The sequence below is a fragment of the Erinaceus europaeus genome, chromosome 18 (assembly GCF_950295315.1).
Source record: "Erinaceus europaeus chromosome 18, mEriEur2.1, whole genome shotgun sequence".
Classification (NCBI taxonomy): domain Eukaryota; kingdom Metazoa; phylum Chordata; class Mammalia; order Eulipotyphla; family Erinaceidae; genus Erinaceus; species Erinaceus europaeus.
The window spans coordinates 35,732,588-35,752,005 of NC_080179.1; the positions used below are offsets into that span (position 1 = coordinate 35,732,588).

Sequence of the window (19,418 nt, forward strand, 5' to 3'; positions counted from 1 at the left end):
GATATGTATTTTTTAAATAATTTATTATTGAATTAATATTGCTCTAAAATTATGAGCTAAGGGGTGGTGGTGGCACACCTGGTTGAGCACATATGTTACATTGTACAAGGACCTGGGTTCGAGCCCCCAGTCCCTACCTTCAGGGGGATAGCTTCATTGGTGATGACACAGGGCTGCAGGTGTCTCTGTTTCTCTCCCTGTCTGTCTTCCCCTACCCTCTCAATTTCTGACTGTCTCTATCCAATAAATAAATAAAGATAATAATATATTTTTTAAAATTATGAGATAACAGGGGTATAATTCCACACCATTCCCTCCACCAGAGTTCTGTGTCTCCATTCTTTTCATTGGAAACTGCACTGGTTCTCCCAAGGTCACACATATGGGGTTGACGATTATTTCTGTAATTATCTATATTTATATTTATTTGACATTTTTTTCCTTGAGAGTCTGTTTGGAGGTTCTAGCAGGGTAGCGCAGCTACTCGTTTACCTTCAACTGAAGACTGGTCAGTTTCTATTTAGGGAGGACCATCCTCTTCGACCCAGAACACAGCTTCAGGAGGGGGACGCACATGAAGCAGTGAGGGATGGGGCCACCCGCCTCGCCAGCCAGATCAGTTGAACCAATCCTGATGATCAGGGAGTGACATATGTAACAGCCAGATCACTCTCACATCCCTGTTTCCCCCCTATGGATCTGCTTTCCCTTCCTTTCTAAGTCACACCTACACCTGTTACTACTCTTGAATGTCCTTCTATTTTTCCCTCTTTTCTCTCCAGGTCCTGATGGAGTTGGCATTCAGAGCCCTCTGGTCATCTTCCCCTGACATACTCTTATTTTTAATGGTTATGTCTATTCAGCATATGTGAACCTGCTTTACTGTCAAGTGCCACATAGTCAAAGAATATCAGTAATTAAAGTAATTGGCTGTGGGTAATAAAATTATATATCAAGTTCTTGAAGGGCAAATAATACCTAATGGTATTTTTCTATTTATGAAACCACTAAAGAATTAGTTCTAGGAAGTTATTATTTAGACAGTGTAGTGGTTCTCAAATTTGATCCCATGAACCTCTTAAACTCATAAGAATTATTGAGGAATTCAGTTTTCTTTGTGTGCCATTCTAGCTATAAGTATTTACCATAGTACAGAAATAAGAAACTTTAAAGTATTCATTAATTCACATAAGAATGTATAATTGACCAGTTACGTACTAATAGAAATATCAGTTTGATATTGACATCATTTTTTTTTGTAGTACAACAATATAACCTGGTGAAAGTAATGATTTTGTCCTGTATTTTTGCAAATCTCTTCAACATCTGGCTTTATGTCAGGGTTTTCATATCCATTCTTTTTTTAAAGATTTTATTTTTTATTAATGAGAAAGATAGGAGGAGAGAAAGAACCAGACATTACTCTGGTACATGTACTGCTGCGGATTGAACACAGGACCTCACGCTTGAGAGTCCAATGCTTTATTCACTGTGCCACCTCCCAGACCACTTCATTCTTTATTCAGCTTACTATGTAATTTGGCTTAAATATGTAGAAAAAGGTGACTTCACAGAAACGCACAGTTGGGTGAATCTCAAAGACCTGCATGTATGAGAACCACTGTGCTAGGAGAGCAGAGATGTACAGCTTGAAAGAAAACATGTCCTTTGTTATGATGTACACATATCAGTGTCAATTCTGCTTTCGTTTACTCAGCAGATGTTCACTGGAGATGGCCAAATGACACTTGGTGATGTAGGTATTGAAGGCATAGAGATGCCTCATCTGGTATCATTGTTCTTCTGTAGATCACTTGTAGTTGTAGTTGAGAGAGACAGGTAGTGGCTAATGGATCTGAAAGAGCTAACATAGTTAGCAAGGACTGTGAGGAGGGCAAAGCTGGACACTAAACTTAGATGCACAATTCTGCAAGGGCAAGTCTTCTAAATGATTCCTTTCTCAGTAATTCAGTTTTCAGTAGCAAGAACAAACACTGGGTACGCTTTTCTTTTATTTATTTATTTATTTTATTTATTTTAATTTTTTTAACCAGAGCACTGTTTAGCTCTAGCTTATGGTGGTGCGGGGGTGGGGGGGTGTTGAATCTGGGACTTTGGAGCCTCAGGCATGAGAGTCTGTTTGCATAACTATTATGCTGTCTACCCTCCACCTGAGTAAGCTTTTCTTCCACTTCACAGGTAAGCCTGCTATTGCTCACCGAGATATTAAATCAAAAAATATCTTAGTGAAAAAGTGTGAAACTTGTGTTATAGCTGACTTGGGGTTGGCCGTGAAGCATGATTCAATGCTCAACACTATTGATATACCTCAGAATCCTAAGGTGGGAACCAAAAGGTAAGTTGACTTACTTTCTGTTCTTCTTCTTTATTTTAAATTATTATTATTATTATTTTAAATAACCAGGGTTATCACTGGGAATCAGTGTACGCACAATGAATCCACTGATCCAGAGGCCATTTTTCCTCCTTTTTATTTGTTAAGACAGAGAGAAATTAAGAGGGGTAGGGAGACAGAAAGGGAAAGAGAAAGCAAGACCCCTGCAGTCCTGCTTCACTGATCATGAAGCTTCCTACCCTGCAGGTGGGGAGTAGAGGCTTGAACTTGAGCTCTTGTATATGGTGACATGTATTCAACCAGGTGCACCAACGCTGTGGCCCAGGATAATTTACCAGACAGCAGACTAATGTTCACAACTTACCTGTAAACATGAATGGTTGCAAAGGTGTTTCTGCATATTGGGTAGGGGAGATGGGTTTGGTCAGACAAATGGGGAATCATAAAGCTCAAAAAAAATTCAGATCTCTTCTCTGGGTCACTGAGCAGTTAGGGGCACAGAGGTTACAAGTCAAGAAGAGTTCTCCTGTTGCTTACCACCATTTAGTCAGGCAGTAATTATTTTCTTTTGAAGAGGAATGGGAGAAAAGAGGTGACACTATTTTTAGCACGACAAGTTCTGAAAATGTTTTCCTATAGATAGAAGAAAGAAAATAGCAGCTTATAACCAAAGCCTTTATTCAGGTTCTAAACATCACTTATGCAGTCTATTCAAGTATGTGAGTGAGGAACTCAACTGAATAAATAGGAATGTACGTCATTGCATTCCCATTACTATATCTCCCGCTATTCAAAACTACCTTATAAGCAAGTGTCTAGTTAAAAAGTCATACCTAATTGATGTGTTTCAAGATAATGAACTTGGACATGATTCTCATTTTCAAGAAACAGAATCTCTGAAATTTAAGAGCAAGACTGTATATACAGAGGCTGTTGTACATATATCTATATCTCTCTATCTCTATCTATATATATGGACAAACTCATAAGTAATGAGATCTCTGCTTTTTTCTTTGCTTTCTTTTTTTATGGGGACATGGCTGGTCTGCTATTATTTTTATTTGAATTCCAAATAGGAATGTGCTACACTGGCATAGTTCCAGGGCTTTTGACCTTGAAGTCTCAAACAATCCAAACATTTTTCTGGGCTTGTTAAAATCCCGAGAGAGTAGAGAATCTTTCAGCCACAGTCTTAGCTCCCTACGGAATATTAGAGATTCAGGGTGATTCCTCTCAGTGCTTCTCTTGATTCCTGAGGAGCTTCAGGGAGGTCCCAGTAATACTGTGGCTAGTTCATGGAACTGTACATCCAAGGGGACTTGCCTTTTCTCCTAGAAAAGCATGTTCAGCCTACTCATCTGACTTCTCATAGTAAGAACCCTTAGAGAAATGCAGAATCCAGGGTTCTTCCAGTAGTTCAGATACCTTATTTATTTAATTTGTGTATTCAATTAGAGAGATACCAGGAGAACTATAGAGATAGAGATAGAGATAGAGATAGAGATAGAGATAGAGATAGAGATAGAGATAGAGATAGAGGTGGGGGGGTAGATAGAATAATGGTTACTCTCATGCCTGAGGCTCCAAAGTCCCAGATTCAATTCCCTACACCACCATAAGCCATAGATGAGCAATGCCCTGGTAAAAAAAAAAAAAGAGATAGACCAGAGCACTGCTCAGTTCTGGTTTATGCTGGTGCTGGGGATTAAACCTGGGACTTGAGAGCTTCAAGCACAAGAGCCTTTTGCATACTCACTATGCTATCTCCCCAGCCCAGTTCTGATGTTTTTAAGAGTTTGGGAAGGTATTGAATTCTAATCTTACTATTCTGGAAAATTAAAAAAAAAAAAACATCTTCCAGGGCAGCTCTATAAGATCACAGGGGTTGTAGATATCTTCAGTCTGGTCCTATATCAGTGAGGCATTGTAGTCATCCATGTTGCATAGATTTCTTGGAAGCAATGCAGATGGAACTGTTCATTCAGAGATTTGAGGGAGGGGCCTGAGGACTATGTTGGAACACCTGGATCATGCTGATGGATAAGGCATTCCCTTTCCCTTCGGGAGCTCTCTGCAGAAACACCACTGGTAGAATTTATTCTCCCCTTCTTTTTTGAATGCTTTAGGCCCTGGATTCCCCTCTGGTTGTGCTTTCTAAGTGTTGGGATGCTGCCACAGAGGCTCCCACACTGAGTAAGATGAGCTCAGGAGTTCACAGCAAGGTCATTTAGTTGTGCTCTATTTTAGTGGTGCTCATCCACCTGTAAAATCAAAGTGAGTCATTTGATTTCTATTTCATGTCAAGATATATGATTATGTTCTATTGGAATGCGCTGCAAGTCAAACACAGAATCTGAAGTGTGTGTGTGTGTGTGTGTGTGTGTGAAGGTACATGGCTCCTGAAATGCTTGATGACACAATGAACGTGAGCATCTTCGAGTCCTTCAAACGTGCTGACATCTACTCTGCTGGGCTGGTCTACTGGGAGATAGCCAGAAGGTGTTCAGTTGGAGGTAAGACTGTGGAAATCCATGGTGTCTGCCATTCCTGGCCATCTGAAGACAAGGTTTTATTTTCTGTCTTTGTGCTTTTTTCAAGCACTACACTGAATCATTTCCAAATACCTAGGAAACTCCCTAAATATTTCCCAGTGGCAACAACAACAAAAATATCCTACAGATACTTGGATTTTATACTGGGATTACTGCTTATTTCATGAATTTGAGAAAATACTTTATGAAACATTTGGCATTTTCCTTACTTGAGTTTGTATACAGCCTTATCTTAAATTTACTTTACTTTAATGTATTTTTTTATTTTTATTTCAAAGAGAGACAGAGAGGAGGAAAGAAAGAGAGAAAGAAAGAAAGAAAAAGAGAGAGGGAGAAAAAGGGAAGGACAGATAGGAGCACTGCTTATCTCTGGCTTTGGGTGGTGTAGGGGATTGAACCTGGGGCTTGTGAGCCTCAGGCATAAAAGTCTTTTTGCACAACCATTATGCTGTCTCACTGACCACACCCTACAGAAATAAGGCCCAAATAAAGGAAGTGATGTTCAAGGAATAGGACTTGGAATGAAAGCTGGCTCTCAGACTTTTCTGGTTTTCTCTTCATGATGATGAGCAATTGGGTGGTGGAGGCTTCAGTGGGGAAGCAATTACAGAAGACAGACCTTCCACCTTCTGTACCCCATAATGACCTTGGGTTCATATTCCCACGGGGTTAAAGAATAGGAAAGCTATCAGGGAAGGGGATGGGATACACTGCTCTGGTGATGGGACTTGTATCCCTCTTATCCTATGGTCTTGTCATTGTTTTCATTTTATAAATAAATTAAAAACAAACAAACAAAAAACAGAAATTAACTTATGAGTTGAGTGCTCCTGGTAGTCTCGAGGTTAATAATGAGAAAAATAATTTGGGAGAGGAAATCCCCCCCCACACACCAATCCAGGCTGCTGATATTACTCCAACCTTGGAAAAGTGTTAAATGCTGGGAGATGTTTTAAAGTTTCACCTTTAAGTGAATCCAACTTGGGGCTACCCCACTGATTAGCAACTTCCCAAATTTCTGACTCTTGGACAAGTCACCTTGTGCCACGTTCTTCACCTATGCTGTGAGGATATTCATTCATTCCTCCTTGGGCTTTGAGTATTCAAGGAGCTAACCAATTAATTCAAACAATTCTTTTTTTTTTTTTTTCTTTTTAGTTTTTTTCCTTTTTTTTTTTTTAATTTTTTATTTAAGAAAGGATTAGTGAACAAAAGCATAAGGTAGGAGGGGTACAACTCCACACAATTCCCAACACCCAATCCCCATAACCCACCCCCTCCCCTGATAGCTTTCCCATTCTCTATCCCTCTGGGAGCATGGACCCAGGGTCGTTGAGGGATGCAGAAGGTAGATAGTACACTTCCTATGAAAGAACATGTTGTTAAGCCATTGCCAGCTTTACATTAGATGTTGATACTACTGTGCTTTACTTACTCCAACCTCATTGTAAAGATTTACTGATTCATTTCTGAAGAGAAGGTGAGAGGCTGGCATATGGTGGTGGTGGGAATTAAACATGGAAGGGGCCAGGTGATGGTGCACCTGGTTGAGCGCACACACATCACAGGGCACAAAACCCAGGTTCAAGCACCTGGTCCCAACCTGCAGGAGGAAAACTTCACGAGCACTGAAGCAGGGCTGCAGGTGTCTCTCTTTCCTTCTTTTTCTCTATCTCTTTTCCCCTCTTGATTTCAGACTGTCTCTATTCAATAAGTAAATAAAGATAATAATTAAAAAATAAATTAAACACAGAGGTTCTGGGGCTTCAGGCATGTAGCTTAGTGTTCTAACTTTGAGTATCTCCACAGTCCACACCAATCTCATTTTAAAAAGTCAAAAATTTCCAAGATTAAATTGTATCTGAATGAAAGAACATACTGTGATTTCTTTTCTTCACCGATAAGACTGTAGGGCATAAGGGAATATAGAACCACTTACTTAGAGAGGTAGTAATGACCTGGAGCACAGACATTGAAGGCCTAAATAAGGGGTTAACTCCAGGATCTTCTGTTTACTGTGTGGTCTTTAACAGTCTGATGACACTCTGCTAAGGTTTCTTCATTTTATAGAAACAGGTAATATGTTGGGATACCTGTTTGATAGATAGCACAATTCAAGGATATTTGTTGTTCTGTTTTTAATTTTTTACAGTTTAAATAAACTTTATTATTTAAATTTTTTATATTGACATTTTTCTTTCTTTATTTTTTGTACTGTGTCCTTAGATTTTCTTCTGCTGTCAAAATAGTCACTTGGTTAAAAGGATTTGTGGTTTGAAATATTTTGACACATGTTAAACATTTGAAATGAATAGGACTATAGTTTACTAATGATTTTACTAGGAAAATTCTCAAATTCAGTTATTATTCTGGTGATAAAGAACCAGTCTTTCTTTTTGCATTTGAGACCTGTTAAATATTGATTTACATGTTCAAATGTCTTTAAAGAATCCCTTTGCCTATTTCTCTGAAAGAATTTCAGGTGTAATATTTCTTAAATTGAAATTAAGGGTTTAAAGTTTAAAGGGATTACCGCTTAATAATTTTCAAAAGAAAAGATGTAGGGGCCAGGCAGTGGTGCACCTGGTTGAGCACATACAATACAGTGCATAAGAACCCAGGTTCAAGCCCCTGGTCCCTACCTGCAGGGGGGAAGCTTCATGAGTTATGAAGCAGGGCTGCAGGTATCTCTCTGTCTCTCTACCTCTCTGTTTTCCTTCTCAATTTATCTCTGTCTCTGTTCAATAATAAATAAATTGAATTAAAACAGAAAAAGATGTTTTATTTTGAAAAGATTATTTTTCCTCTTTTTCTTTTTAAAATTTTTTGTTATCTTTATTTTTATTGGATAGAAACAGCCAGAAATTGAGAAGAATGGGGAAATAGGGAGAGAGACAGAGAGACACCTGCAGCCTTGCTTCTCCACTTGTGAAGCTTTCAGCCTGCATGTGGGGACTGGTGGTTCAAACCCAGATCCTTGTGCACTGTAACATACACTCAATTAGGTGCGCCACCACCTGTCCCCTCTTCTTTTTCAAATTAACTTTTTCTATGATGGAGGAAAACTTTCACTAAAACTGCTATAAAACAGTAGTGATATTGATATAAAGTTTATAGTTCAGTAAGATTAGTAGTTCCTCTTTAATCACACAGTGGCATTTGTTAGCCACATTTTGCATGATTTAACAGAAAAGCTATATAATTATTAAAATTATATACTTATAATAGGATAATTATACATGAATGGTATATGCTCATATGATAATTACATAAATTCTAACTTGTATAAAGTAATCATATTTTGTTTTATATTATCAAAGTTATAAAATTTCAGATAACATTTGTATATAATAACTATTCAACTAAGTGTTTTGAATTTATATTCTTGACTTCATGATGGTGCAATTTTTAATAAATCTAACATTCCAGAATTTTCTACAATGTCCTTTGTCTTAGAAGACTTAATTGGTATTATATTGAAATAAGCACCTTTTTATTATTCTTTCTGAGAAATATGTTATACAAATATACTTTTTTAGATGAATACAAAGTTAGCCTATTTTTTTCTGCTGACATTAGGGTTATTAATGGGGCTTGGTGCCTACACAACAAATCCATCACTCCTGCTGGCCATTCTTATCTTTCTTTTCTTTTGATAGAATAGAGAAATTGAGAGGGGTAGAGAGGGAGGGAAGGAGGGAGGGAGAGAGAGATATCAACAGCACTGCTTCACTTCTCATGTAACTTCCCCCCTGCACATATGGACCAGAGGCTTGAACCTGGGCCCTAAAACATGATAGCTTGTATCCTCAACTGTCACTGACCTGCCCTATTTTTTTTTAAATTAAAAGACATTATGGCATTATATAAATCCCAAGTATGCATTACTATAAATCCACATTTGGTCTACTACAGCATACTGACGTACTAAGTTCACCATGACATTTTGCAAATCTGTTGTAGGAATTGTTGAGGAGTACCAGTTGCCCTACTATGACATGGTGCCTTCAGACCCCTCAACAGAGGACATGAGGAAAGTTGTTTGTGAACAGAAGTTTCGGCCAAATATTCCAAACCAGTGGCAGAGCTGTGAAGTAAGGCTATTTTCTTACATACTTAGTTTCTTTATGTATTTCTGAGGTAAGTATCAGAGACCAATAGCTGTCTCTTAATCTAGGCATTCAATTCTTTCTCTGTCAGGGTGCATCTCTGCATAAGTCTTCAGGAGGGTTTTAATTCCTTTTGCTGAGTTTAGACACAGTGTTGGGCTATATGACATCAGCAAACTCTGAAATTTCTGAAGCTTTACAGGAGACTTTATTTCTTGCAATTCAAAGTCCCCTTGACACTTCAGAACTCTCAATGGCATCTGTGTTTCTTGTTGTGATTTAGTCATCTCTGTGACCTTGGGATGTTGCTATCTCAACACCTAGGTCCTAGGAGTTTAGGTCAGGAGAAAAGAGGACTGCTCATGGTCCACAGAGCATAAACAGTCCCACTGTCCCACCTCAAAGTCAATGACTAGAAAAGTGGAGAAAGCATGTGAGAATTCTATGCCACACGGGATATGACATCTTCATCTTCAGTGAATAGTTTAACCCCTAATTTGCTGAAGTTTGAATTTATTCTCTGTCACCAGAAAACCTTCCTTCTGTCAAAGATCATGCTTTACCTCTTCCTCCTCAGTTATGTAATGACATGTCAACCATGCAGTACATACACAACAAAGGGTTATTTCCATGTGTGTTCCCCCTTATTTGAAGCTCAAAGTGTTTGTAGCTTCCACAGGGAGGAAGCAGGACAGGTAGGAAGTGCCTAGCATCTATCTCCCTCTACTCCTATTAGAACATGTCACTCTCCTCAGACCCCAGCTTCTGTTGTTTATCTCTTGCCATATTAAAATTTAATGTTGAAGATCTTTGTCAAGTGACATCTCTTAGTTTGACTTGTCATAGGTGTTATTTTTGTTTTTTTTTCTCTCTTTCTTTCTGCATTCCCCCCCCCCCCATTTGTAATTCACTTAACTCTTAAAGGTCAGATTTATGTCCTGGTATTTATATTTTGTGTGGATACCTACCTAATTCCTTTAGAAATGAGATTTGAGATATTTATATGAGCACGGACATTAAATTAAATGTCTCTTAATTCCAATCATTTCATGAAATGAAATAGTACATATGTAGGGGCCGAGTGGTGGCACACCTGGTTGAGCACATGTATTATAATGCACAAGGACCTGGGTTTGAACCCCCAGTCCCCACCTGCAGGGGGAAAGCTTTGTGAGGGGTGGAGCAGTGCTCAGGTGTCTCTCTGTCTCTCTCCCTCTTTATAATCCCCTCCCTCTTGATTTCAGACTGTCTCTATCCAATAAATAAAGATTTAAAATTATATAAAAAAGAAATAGTACATACGTCAAGTTAAAAGCACAGTTATTAAAATGGACACCACTAGGTTTACCATCAAGCTAAAAATTAAAATGATTGTAGAATCTTCAAGGAGTCCTCATCCCTCTGAGTCACTACCATTACAGCTAGTGTGGCCTTGCTTTTCTTGAGAACTTCTACCAATATTCATGAAGATAACTGTATATTCAGGGGCCAGGCAGTGGCATACCTAGATAAGTACAAACACTTCAGTGTACATCTGAAGTGTTTTCCCTTCTGAAATTCTCTCTCTTATTTACCAGTTCGTATATATTGATATTTTAATTCAGGAGCCTTAGCATTTTTATTGTTGTGCAAATTATAAATGTAGTAATGTTTAGTTCTCAATATAAAGCTCAATGAATCTTTTATGTTGTATATCAGACATATATCTTCAGATATGTAAACCAGACCAATGTACCAGAATTTTGAATTAAACCCATATCTTTTTTTTGACTTTTATTTCTCTTTTTAGGGAATTTAAAAAAATTAGTCATTCCACAGAACTCTGGTGGTGGTAGGAGCTCCAGTGGCGCAATCAGCGCACGGTACTTATACAGAACTCTGGTGGTGAAAAGAGTGTGGAATTATATCCCTATTGTAATTTTGTAAATAATCATTAAATCACTAGTAAAAGTAAAATAAAAAGTAGTCATTCTACTATGTTCCTAGAAATCAATAGATTGAGTTTTTAAAGAAAACCTGGCCTCTAGAAGGGTGACACAGTTTGATCCTAGTATCATTTCTGAATGTTTGTTTTTCATTAGTGATCTGGTACAGTTTTACAAGATTTTACAAGATTTAGGGCTATAAATTCACAGCCTCACGGGTAGTTTGGTTACCACTTTTTAAAGAAATAAAAATGAAAATAAAAATTTAAGGAAACCCTTCTAATCTCGCAATATCACTCCTACCACATAGCCAGAGGACGTGCTAAGACTAACTCAGAAGAGCACATGAATCTTTGTGTGCACAGCTACCCTACTCATGAGAGTCAAAAATGGACCAGCAACCTGGCTGTCACTGTCCTTCTTATTAATATAGTCCTCTTTTTTTTTTTTTGCCTCCAGGGTTATTGCTGGGGCTCAGTGGCTGCACCATGAATCCACTGCTTCTGGAGGCCATTTCCCTCCCTTTTGTTACCCTTGTTGTTGTAGCCTTGTTGTGGTTATTATTGTTGTTGTTGATGTTGTTCATTGTTGTATAGGACAGAGAAAAATAGAGAGAGGAGGGGAGGACAGAGAGGGGGAGAGAAAGATATACGCCTGCAGACTTGCTTCACCACCTGTTCTTCTTCTAGCGTTTGCCCTTCTTCCGTAGCCAGTCAACAGCGTCAGGTTGAGCCTGATGTAAAGTTTCGAGACCTCCTTTGAATCTGGAGAGGTGGCAGTCGTTGACTATGTGGGTCATAGTCTGTCTGTAGCCGCCGCTGCAGATGGGGAGGGGAGCGGTCTGGAACCGGTATCCTTAAGCCAGGTCCTTGCACTCTGCCAATATAGTCAGTCCTCTTTTATTATATTTGAGTTAAAGCAACTATGGAGGGAAAATTATAATTCTTAAATATTTGTATTATTTAGTTTGAAGATTAATTTAACGGATCACAGCATTGTCTGTTATAAAACTGTGATGCTGTCTTCAAAGACTTGAGAGAATGCTGTCAGAGGGAATTGGCACACCACAGAATACACTCATATTCTCTATAGCACTGGTTACCAAGAGGAAGGTTAAGATTAAACTTGTTCTTGTGGGAAGAAGCTAGGAAGTCTATTTTAGGTATTTTCCAAGAGGCCCATGACTTTAGTAATTTTTGCCTGAGCCTGACAGCTAACATGCAGGTGGACTAAAAATATTTTCTGGGGAGATGGTGTCAGAGTTGAGAATAGGCCTAGAAAGCTGGATTAGGGCAGAAAGTAGCTCCCAAACATGAGGAAAGTCTTTATATACCACTGACTATTGATTCCATAGATCTGACCCAGGGCCCTTGTCTATTCCTATTTAGCATAGGAGCCTGTGTGAGCTCTGAGTCCCTTTCAGAGATACAACTGAACTTGCAGTTGTATCTCTATTATTTTAAAATATTGTTAATCATTATTAAATCATAGAGAAAAAAAGACAAAAAAAGATTAAACTTGTTTCTATTCTTCTTCATATGAATCTATATCCTCATGCCTTAGCATGCCTTAGTATGCTATAATATCTTTTATTTGCCTTTTTAAATAAATGATTTAATATTGATTTACAAAATTACAAGATAACAGTGATACAACTCTGCACCATTTCCACCACCAAAGTCTTGGATCCTCAAAGCCTCCATTAGAAGCTATGGCAGTTCTCCTGAGATTGGGTTAACTATTGTTTCTGCAACCGTCTGTCTGTATTTGGCCTTTTTTTTGGGGGGGGTTCCCATCATCTCTTCCTTTCCAAGTCACACCTATACCTGCTACTACATCCAAATGGCTCTCCCTTTATCCTCTTCTCTCTGGTTCCTGATGGACTTGGAGTTAATAGCCCTCTGGTTATATTCCCCTAATATTCTCCCCCCTCTGGGAGTGTGGACTGTAACATTATATTAAAGAAGTTGTTGAAAAAAAACAGCATGTTTTAAGTCTACCATTTCTCATGAGAGTTTAGCTTCAACCACTGGCTTTTGTAGTCACTCATTTCTTGCATGTGTAAAGACTTGGGTGTTGTTCTTCCTCAGGCACTCAGGGTCATGGGAAGAATCATGCGGGAGTGCTGGTATGCCAATGGGGCGGCTCGCCTAACTGCCCTTCGCATTAAGAAGACCATTTCCCAGCTTTACATCAAGGAAGATTGTAAAGCCTAAGATGACAACTGTGTTAACAAAAACCCAACTGCTCACAGTCTCTCCCCCTCTTTATGTGAATGCTTTTGCCTTTTTGTTTTTATTCTACCTCAGAGATATTGCAGTACAGTATTGAAGTGCCCAAAGCAGCATGAGAAATAATCTCTCATGTCAAGCATGGACAGGAGTTGAGTTTATTCACTCTTCATGTTGTCTTAACTTTAAAAATTAACACATTCACTCATCTTTTTTATTTAATAAGAAAGATATTATAAATATGTAAAATAAGCTGTGTAAAACTAATAAAAGTCATTAAGATTTTATTTTACTTGAACCAAGAGCACATGAATGAATGAATATAAGTGAAAAGGTTCACTAAAATGTGAATTTTAGTATATTATGTCTGAAAATAATTTTAGATTGTGGGATCTGTGGTTTTCCTGATTTAAAATTGTAATCAACACTTTTGTAAAATATTCAGTTTTCCCTTAACTGTAACTTATAAACATGGAGTTTGGTTTGATGACGGCAGCAAGGTAGAAGTCTTACTCCTAGGTCTCCCTTCCCCACTCCCTTCTGCTTCCTAATCCACCTGCAGCAACCCTGAGGCAAATAGTTTGAGTGAGATTTAGCAATGTTTCTTCCTTTCATTTACAGTAAGACAGTTGACATCTTGAACTACTGAAATGTAGTCCAAACTCACAGCTAGAGCTAGAACAATACAGGGTCTAAAAGGTTTTGATAATCCACACTGTAGGGTCAGCTGTCTTCCTCCTTACTCTTTGATCCCCAACAGTACTTTTTCCCTGTGTAGAAACAACCCTTTTCATTATGTTAGTTGGTTTTTAAGCATGGAAATTTGAATTATTTTGCAGAATTATAATAACCCTGCTTTAGATTCTTAGGACAATAGCCACTGGCATACCCTTGGCAGAAATTTCATAGTTGCTCTGTGTTTGTTAAATGAGTATTTATTTCTTGTGAATACTTCTAGAAGTTAAACAGAAATAAGGATCTACTGTTAGATAATGTCTTTAAACAGCAGTCTTTATTTTCCCAGTACTATTTATGTATATATAGACAGAGAACAGGAAAGGAAGAGACAATTGGGAAATGCTCTGAGATAAATTAAGAAAACTTAGAGTGGGATAATAGCTCAGGCTTTTAGAATTCCCATTTGCCATTCCTGAGGCTCCAAAGGTGAGTGATTCAATCACTGTGTTAGAATTGAGCAGTGCTCTGGTCTCTTGCTTTCCCCCTTTCTTTCAAAATAAATAAACATTTTTTAAAGAACATCCTTAAATGAATTGTAACAACTGAATCCTATGGAGATATCAGTACTTGTGAGTATATATTGCATGTCCATTTCAGAATGAATTTCTGGGTAAAGAAGGCTGGTGATAATTTTGTCTTTATTTACTAGTGTGTAGATACTAAATATTTCCCTCAAATGTGCAATTCTACTTGGTGAAAGGATTTGCATGGTATACTGTCTTGTTAGAAAGACTGTTTCCTGGATATGTTTCTTAGAATAGGACAAATGCTTTCCTTTCCTTTCCTTTCCTTTCCTTTCCTTTCCTTTCCTTTCCTTTCCTTTCCTTTCCTTTCCTTTCCTTTCCTTTCCTTTCCTTTCCTTTCCTTTCCTTTCCTTTCCATTCCTCCCTTCCCTTTTTCCCTCCCCTCCCCTCCCCTCCCCCCCTCCCCTCCCCTCCCCCCCTCCCCTCCCCTCCCCTCCCCTCCCCTCCCCTCCCCTCCCCTCCCCTCCCCTCCCCTCCCCTCCCCTCCCCTCCCCTCCCCTCCCCTCCCCTCCCCTCCCCTCCCCTCCCCTTCCCTTCCCTTCCCTTCCCTTCCCTTCCCTTCCCTTCTGAATAGAGCCCCAACTGGTGGAATGGCCTGATAGTGACTAAAGAGTCATCATTAAAGTATGTAAGTCTCTTGCCCTTATTCAGCTTTTGCAGTCCTTGCTTTGATAAGGTTATCTTTGGAGTGAGTGAGAGAACTGTAATCGGAAATAGGTGAGGAGGAAGTCTAAGTGGACACTATTTCTTTCTTTCTTTTTTTTTCTTTTATTTAAGAAAGGATTAATTAACAAAACCATAGTGTAGGAGGGGTACAACTCCACACAATTTCCACCACCCAATCTCCATATCCCACCCCCTCCCCTGATAGCTTTCCCATTCTCTATCCCTCTGTGAGCATGGACCCAGGGTCATTGTGGGTTGCAGAAGGTAGAAGGTCTGGCTTCTGTAATTGCTTCCCCGCTGAACATGGGCATTGACTGGTTGGTCCATACTCCCAGTCTGCCTCTCTCTTTCCATAGTAGGGTGGGTCTCTGGGGAAGCGGAGCTCCAGGACATATTGGTGGGATCTTCAGTCTAGGGAAGCCTGGCCGGCATCCTGATGACATCTGGAACCTGGTGACTGAAAAGAGAGTTAACATACAAAGCCAAATAAATTGTTGAGCAATCATGGACCCAAAGGTTGGAATACTGGAGAGGAAGTGTTAGGGGGGTACTCACTGCAAACTCTAGTGTACTTCTGCTTTCAGGTATATATTTTGCAGTAGTTTACGGATACGTGTGAACATATGCTCTCTCTCACAGAAACTGGTGTATATCTAGGTTTTGGGACTTTGTTAGAAAGTGAACCACCTGAGATGGAATTAGAGTATACTATGAAAGGAAAGGTCTCACCCGAGTAATGAAGCTAAAGGGTTGTCATTCCACACGTGAAGTCTCTGGACACAGTCTGAAGTGAAGCATGTTGAGGTGGCAATCATTGTGTTAGTTAGGTTGTGATCGGCAGATGCAATATTATTTGATATGGATTGGGAGAGGCATGCGGGAAAGTGGGCCGTATCCAAGGGTTCCAGGACTGGGGGAAGTAGAGGCTCTATAGTGGAGATGTGAGGTTCCTGCTGTCTTAGGGTTCCAAAAGACAATGGATAGTTAATGTTATCATCACATTATTTGGTAACTGGGCTAACTTTGAAAAGTCCTTTTGTTAGGGTTTGCTGTATAGTACCTTGTATATAGCTGTGCTATTGGTTGCTTCTGATCTACTTGGTCTAGGCTTTTGAGAGAGTCTGCATATCAATTACACAGCCTATATATTAAAAAGATTCAGTCTGTGTTTTAAAAAACTTCTAGACATACAATTAATTTTCCCCCTCTCATATTAATTAACTAGTGATTTATATGACTACATTTTACTAGGAATGTACATAAACACCATTCCCACCACCAAAAGACTGTGACCCATCCCTCCCACCCACTCCCACCACCCACTGGCCCAGGAAGCTACATGTCTACCCCTCACCACAGGGTTTTTACTTTGGTGCCCTACTTTCAATTTAGTCAGATCCTGCTTTCAGTTTCCCTTTCAGATCTTCTTACTCAACTTCTGTTGATGAGTGGCATCATCCCATACTCATCTTTATCTTTCTGACTTAGCTCACTTAACATAATTCCTTCTAGCTCTGTCCAAGATGGGTCAAAGAAGGTGGGTTCATTGTTCTTGTTATCTGCATAGTATTCCATTGTGTATATATACCACAGCTTTCTCAACCACTCATCTGTTGTTGGGCACCTGGGTTGCTTTCAGGTTTTAGCTATTATGAATTGTGCTGCTATGAACATAGGAGTACACACCTCTTTTTGGTTGAGTGTTATGGAGTCCTTGGGGTATAACCCCAGGAGAGGAATTACTGGATCATATGGAAGGTCCATGTCTATCCTTGTGAGAGTTTTCCAGACTGCTCTCCACAGAGGCTGGACCAATTTACATTCCCACCAGCAATGTAAAAGGGTTCCTCTGTCCCCACAACCTCTCCAGCATTTGTTGCTGCTGTCCTTTTTGATGTATGCCATTCTTACAGGAGTGAGGTGGTATCTTAGTGTTGTCTTAATTTGCATTTCTCTGACAATCAGTGACCTAGAGCAGTTTTTCATATGTTTGTTAGCCTTTTGGATCTCCTCTGAGGTGAATGTTTTGTTCATATCTTCTGCCCATTTTTGGATAGGGTCATTTGCTTTTTTGGTGCTAAGTTTACTGAGCTCTTTATATATTTTGGTGATTAGTTTCTTGTCTAATGTATGGCACGTGAAGATCTTTTCCCATTCTGTGAGGGGTCTCTTTGTTTGTTTAGTAGTTTCTTTGGCTGTGTAGAAGCTTTTCAATTTGATGTAGTCCTATTGATTTGTTTCTGCTTTAGTCTTTCTTGCAATTGGGTTTGATTCATCAAAGATATCCTTGAGGTGTAGGTGGGAAAGTGTTTTACCAATGTTTTCCTCTAAGTATTTGATTGTTTCTGGTCTGACATCCAGGTCTTTGATCCATTTGGAGTTGATTTTTGTTTCTGGTGAGATAAAGTGGTTCAATTTCATTCTTCTGCATGTTACAACCCAGTTTTCCCTGCACCATTTATTGAAGAGAGCCTCCTTCTTCCATTTAATCCTTTGGGCCCCCTTATCAAAGATTAGACGTCCATAGGTGTGGTGGACACTATTTCATTATGAACTTGATACTGACTCACTATAGACTATTGTGTATTTTTGCTTTCAGGTATATATTTGCCCTAATTTTTTTTCTTTTTTATTTAAGAAAGGATTAATTAACAAAATGATAGGGTAGGAGAGTTACAACTCCACACAATTCCCACCACCCAATCTCCATATCCCACCCCCTCCCCTGATAGCTTTCCCATTCTCTATCCCTCTGGGAGCATGGAACCAGGGTCATTGTGGGTTGCAGAAGATAGAAGGTCTGGCTTCTGTAATTGCTTCCCCGCTGAACATGGGCGTTGACTGGTAGGTCCATACTCCCAGTCTGCCTCTCTCTTTCCCTAGTAGGGTGGGTCTCTGGGGAAGCGGAGCTCCAGGACACATTGGTGGGGTCTTCAGTCCCGGGAAGCCTGGCTGGCATCCTGATGACATCTGGAACCTGGTGACTGAAAACAGAGTTAACATATGAATCCAAGCAAATTGTTGAGCAAATATTTGCCCTAATGTATGGATACATGTGAACATATGCTCTATCTTATGGGACCTGGTCTACATCTAGGTTTTGGGACTTTGTTAGGAAGTGAACCTCCTGGTATGGAATTAGAGAATACCATGAAAGGAAAGGTGTCACCCAAGTAATGAAGGTGAAGGGTTGGCATTCCATGCATGAAGTCTCTGTAAACAGTCTGAGGTAAAGCATGCTGAGATGGTACTTGTTGATTTATGTTGGAACCGGCCGATGTAATATCATTTGGTATGACCTGAGAGAAACATGCAGGGAAGTGATCCCCACCCCAGAGGTTCCAGGATTGGGAGAAACATAGGCTTTATAGAGCAAGCAGGAGATTCCTGTTGTCTTAGGGTTTAAGAAGACAATAGATTGTTATTGCAATAATCATATTGTTTGGCAATTGGGTTAACTTTGAAAAATCACTTTGTTAGGATTTGCTGTATCATATACACCATCACCATATTTTATGTCCTTTGACATTATTTGCATAATATGCCACTGGTTGCTTTTGTTCTCCCTGGACTAAGCTTTTAAGAGAGTCAACATATCAAAGACTCAGCCTATGTATTAAAAAGACTCAGTCTGTGCTTTAAAAAGTTTGAGACATTCAGTTTTTTCCTCTCATATTACTTAAATTGTGATTTATATGACTACAAATTAGTAGGAGTGTACATAAACACCATTCCCACCACCAAAAGACTGTGTTCCATCCCATCCCCCCCTCCTGCCCCATGAAGCTGAACATCCACCCTCACCCTCCACCCAGGGTTTTTACTTTGGTGCCCTACTACAAATTTAGTCAGATCCTGCTTTTAGTTTTCCTTTCTGTTCTTCTTTCTCAACTTCTGTTGATGAGTGGGATCATCCCATACTCATTTTTATCTTTCTGACTTAGCTCACATAACATAATTCCTTCTAGCTCTGTCCAAGATGGATCAGAGAAGGTGGGTTCATTGTTCTTAATAGCTGAATAGTATTCCATTGTGTATATATACCATAGCTTTCTCAGCCACTCATCTGTTGTTGGGCACCTGGTTTGCTTCCAGGTTTTAGCTATTATGAATTGTGCCACTATGAACATAGGTGTACACATATCTTTTTGGTTGGGCATTATGGAATCCTTGGGGTATATCCCCAGGACAGGTTTTACTGGGACATATCGAAGGTTCATATCTAGCCTTGTAAGAGTTCTCCAGACTGCTCTCCAGAGAGGCTGGGCCAATTTACATTCACATCAGTGATGCATTAGAGTTCCTCTGTCCCCACAT

The 19,418-nt window shown here is 39.4% G+C and overlaps 1 protein-coding gene across 5 annotated transcripts in view; it reads left to right on the forward strand.

The window, feature by feature from the left end:
- ACVR1C (activin A receptor type 1C) overlaps positions 1-19,418 on the forward strand; it is a 133,848-nt gene that overhangs the window by 76,962 nt on the left and 37,468 nt on the right. For 3 of the 5 annotated variants that reach the window (XM_060177904.1, XM_060177906.1, XM_007524296.3), the window contains 4 exons: positions 2,200-2,356; positions 4,745-4,869; positions 8,872-9,002; positions 13,033-13,460. In XM_060177904.1, coding sequence (XP_060033887.1) covers positions 2,200-2,356; positions 4,745-4,869; positions 8,872-9,002; positions 13,033-13,158 — 539 coding nt within the window. In that variant the 3' untranslated portion in view covers positions 13,159-13,460. Of the gene's footprint in view, positions 1-2,199; positions 2,357-4,744; positions 4,870-8,871; positions 9,003-10,806; positions 10,880-13,032; positions 13,461-19,418 lie in introns of those variants that run through there. The other 2 variants (XR_009545969.1, XM_060177905.1) reach the window with 2 other exon arrangements.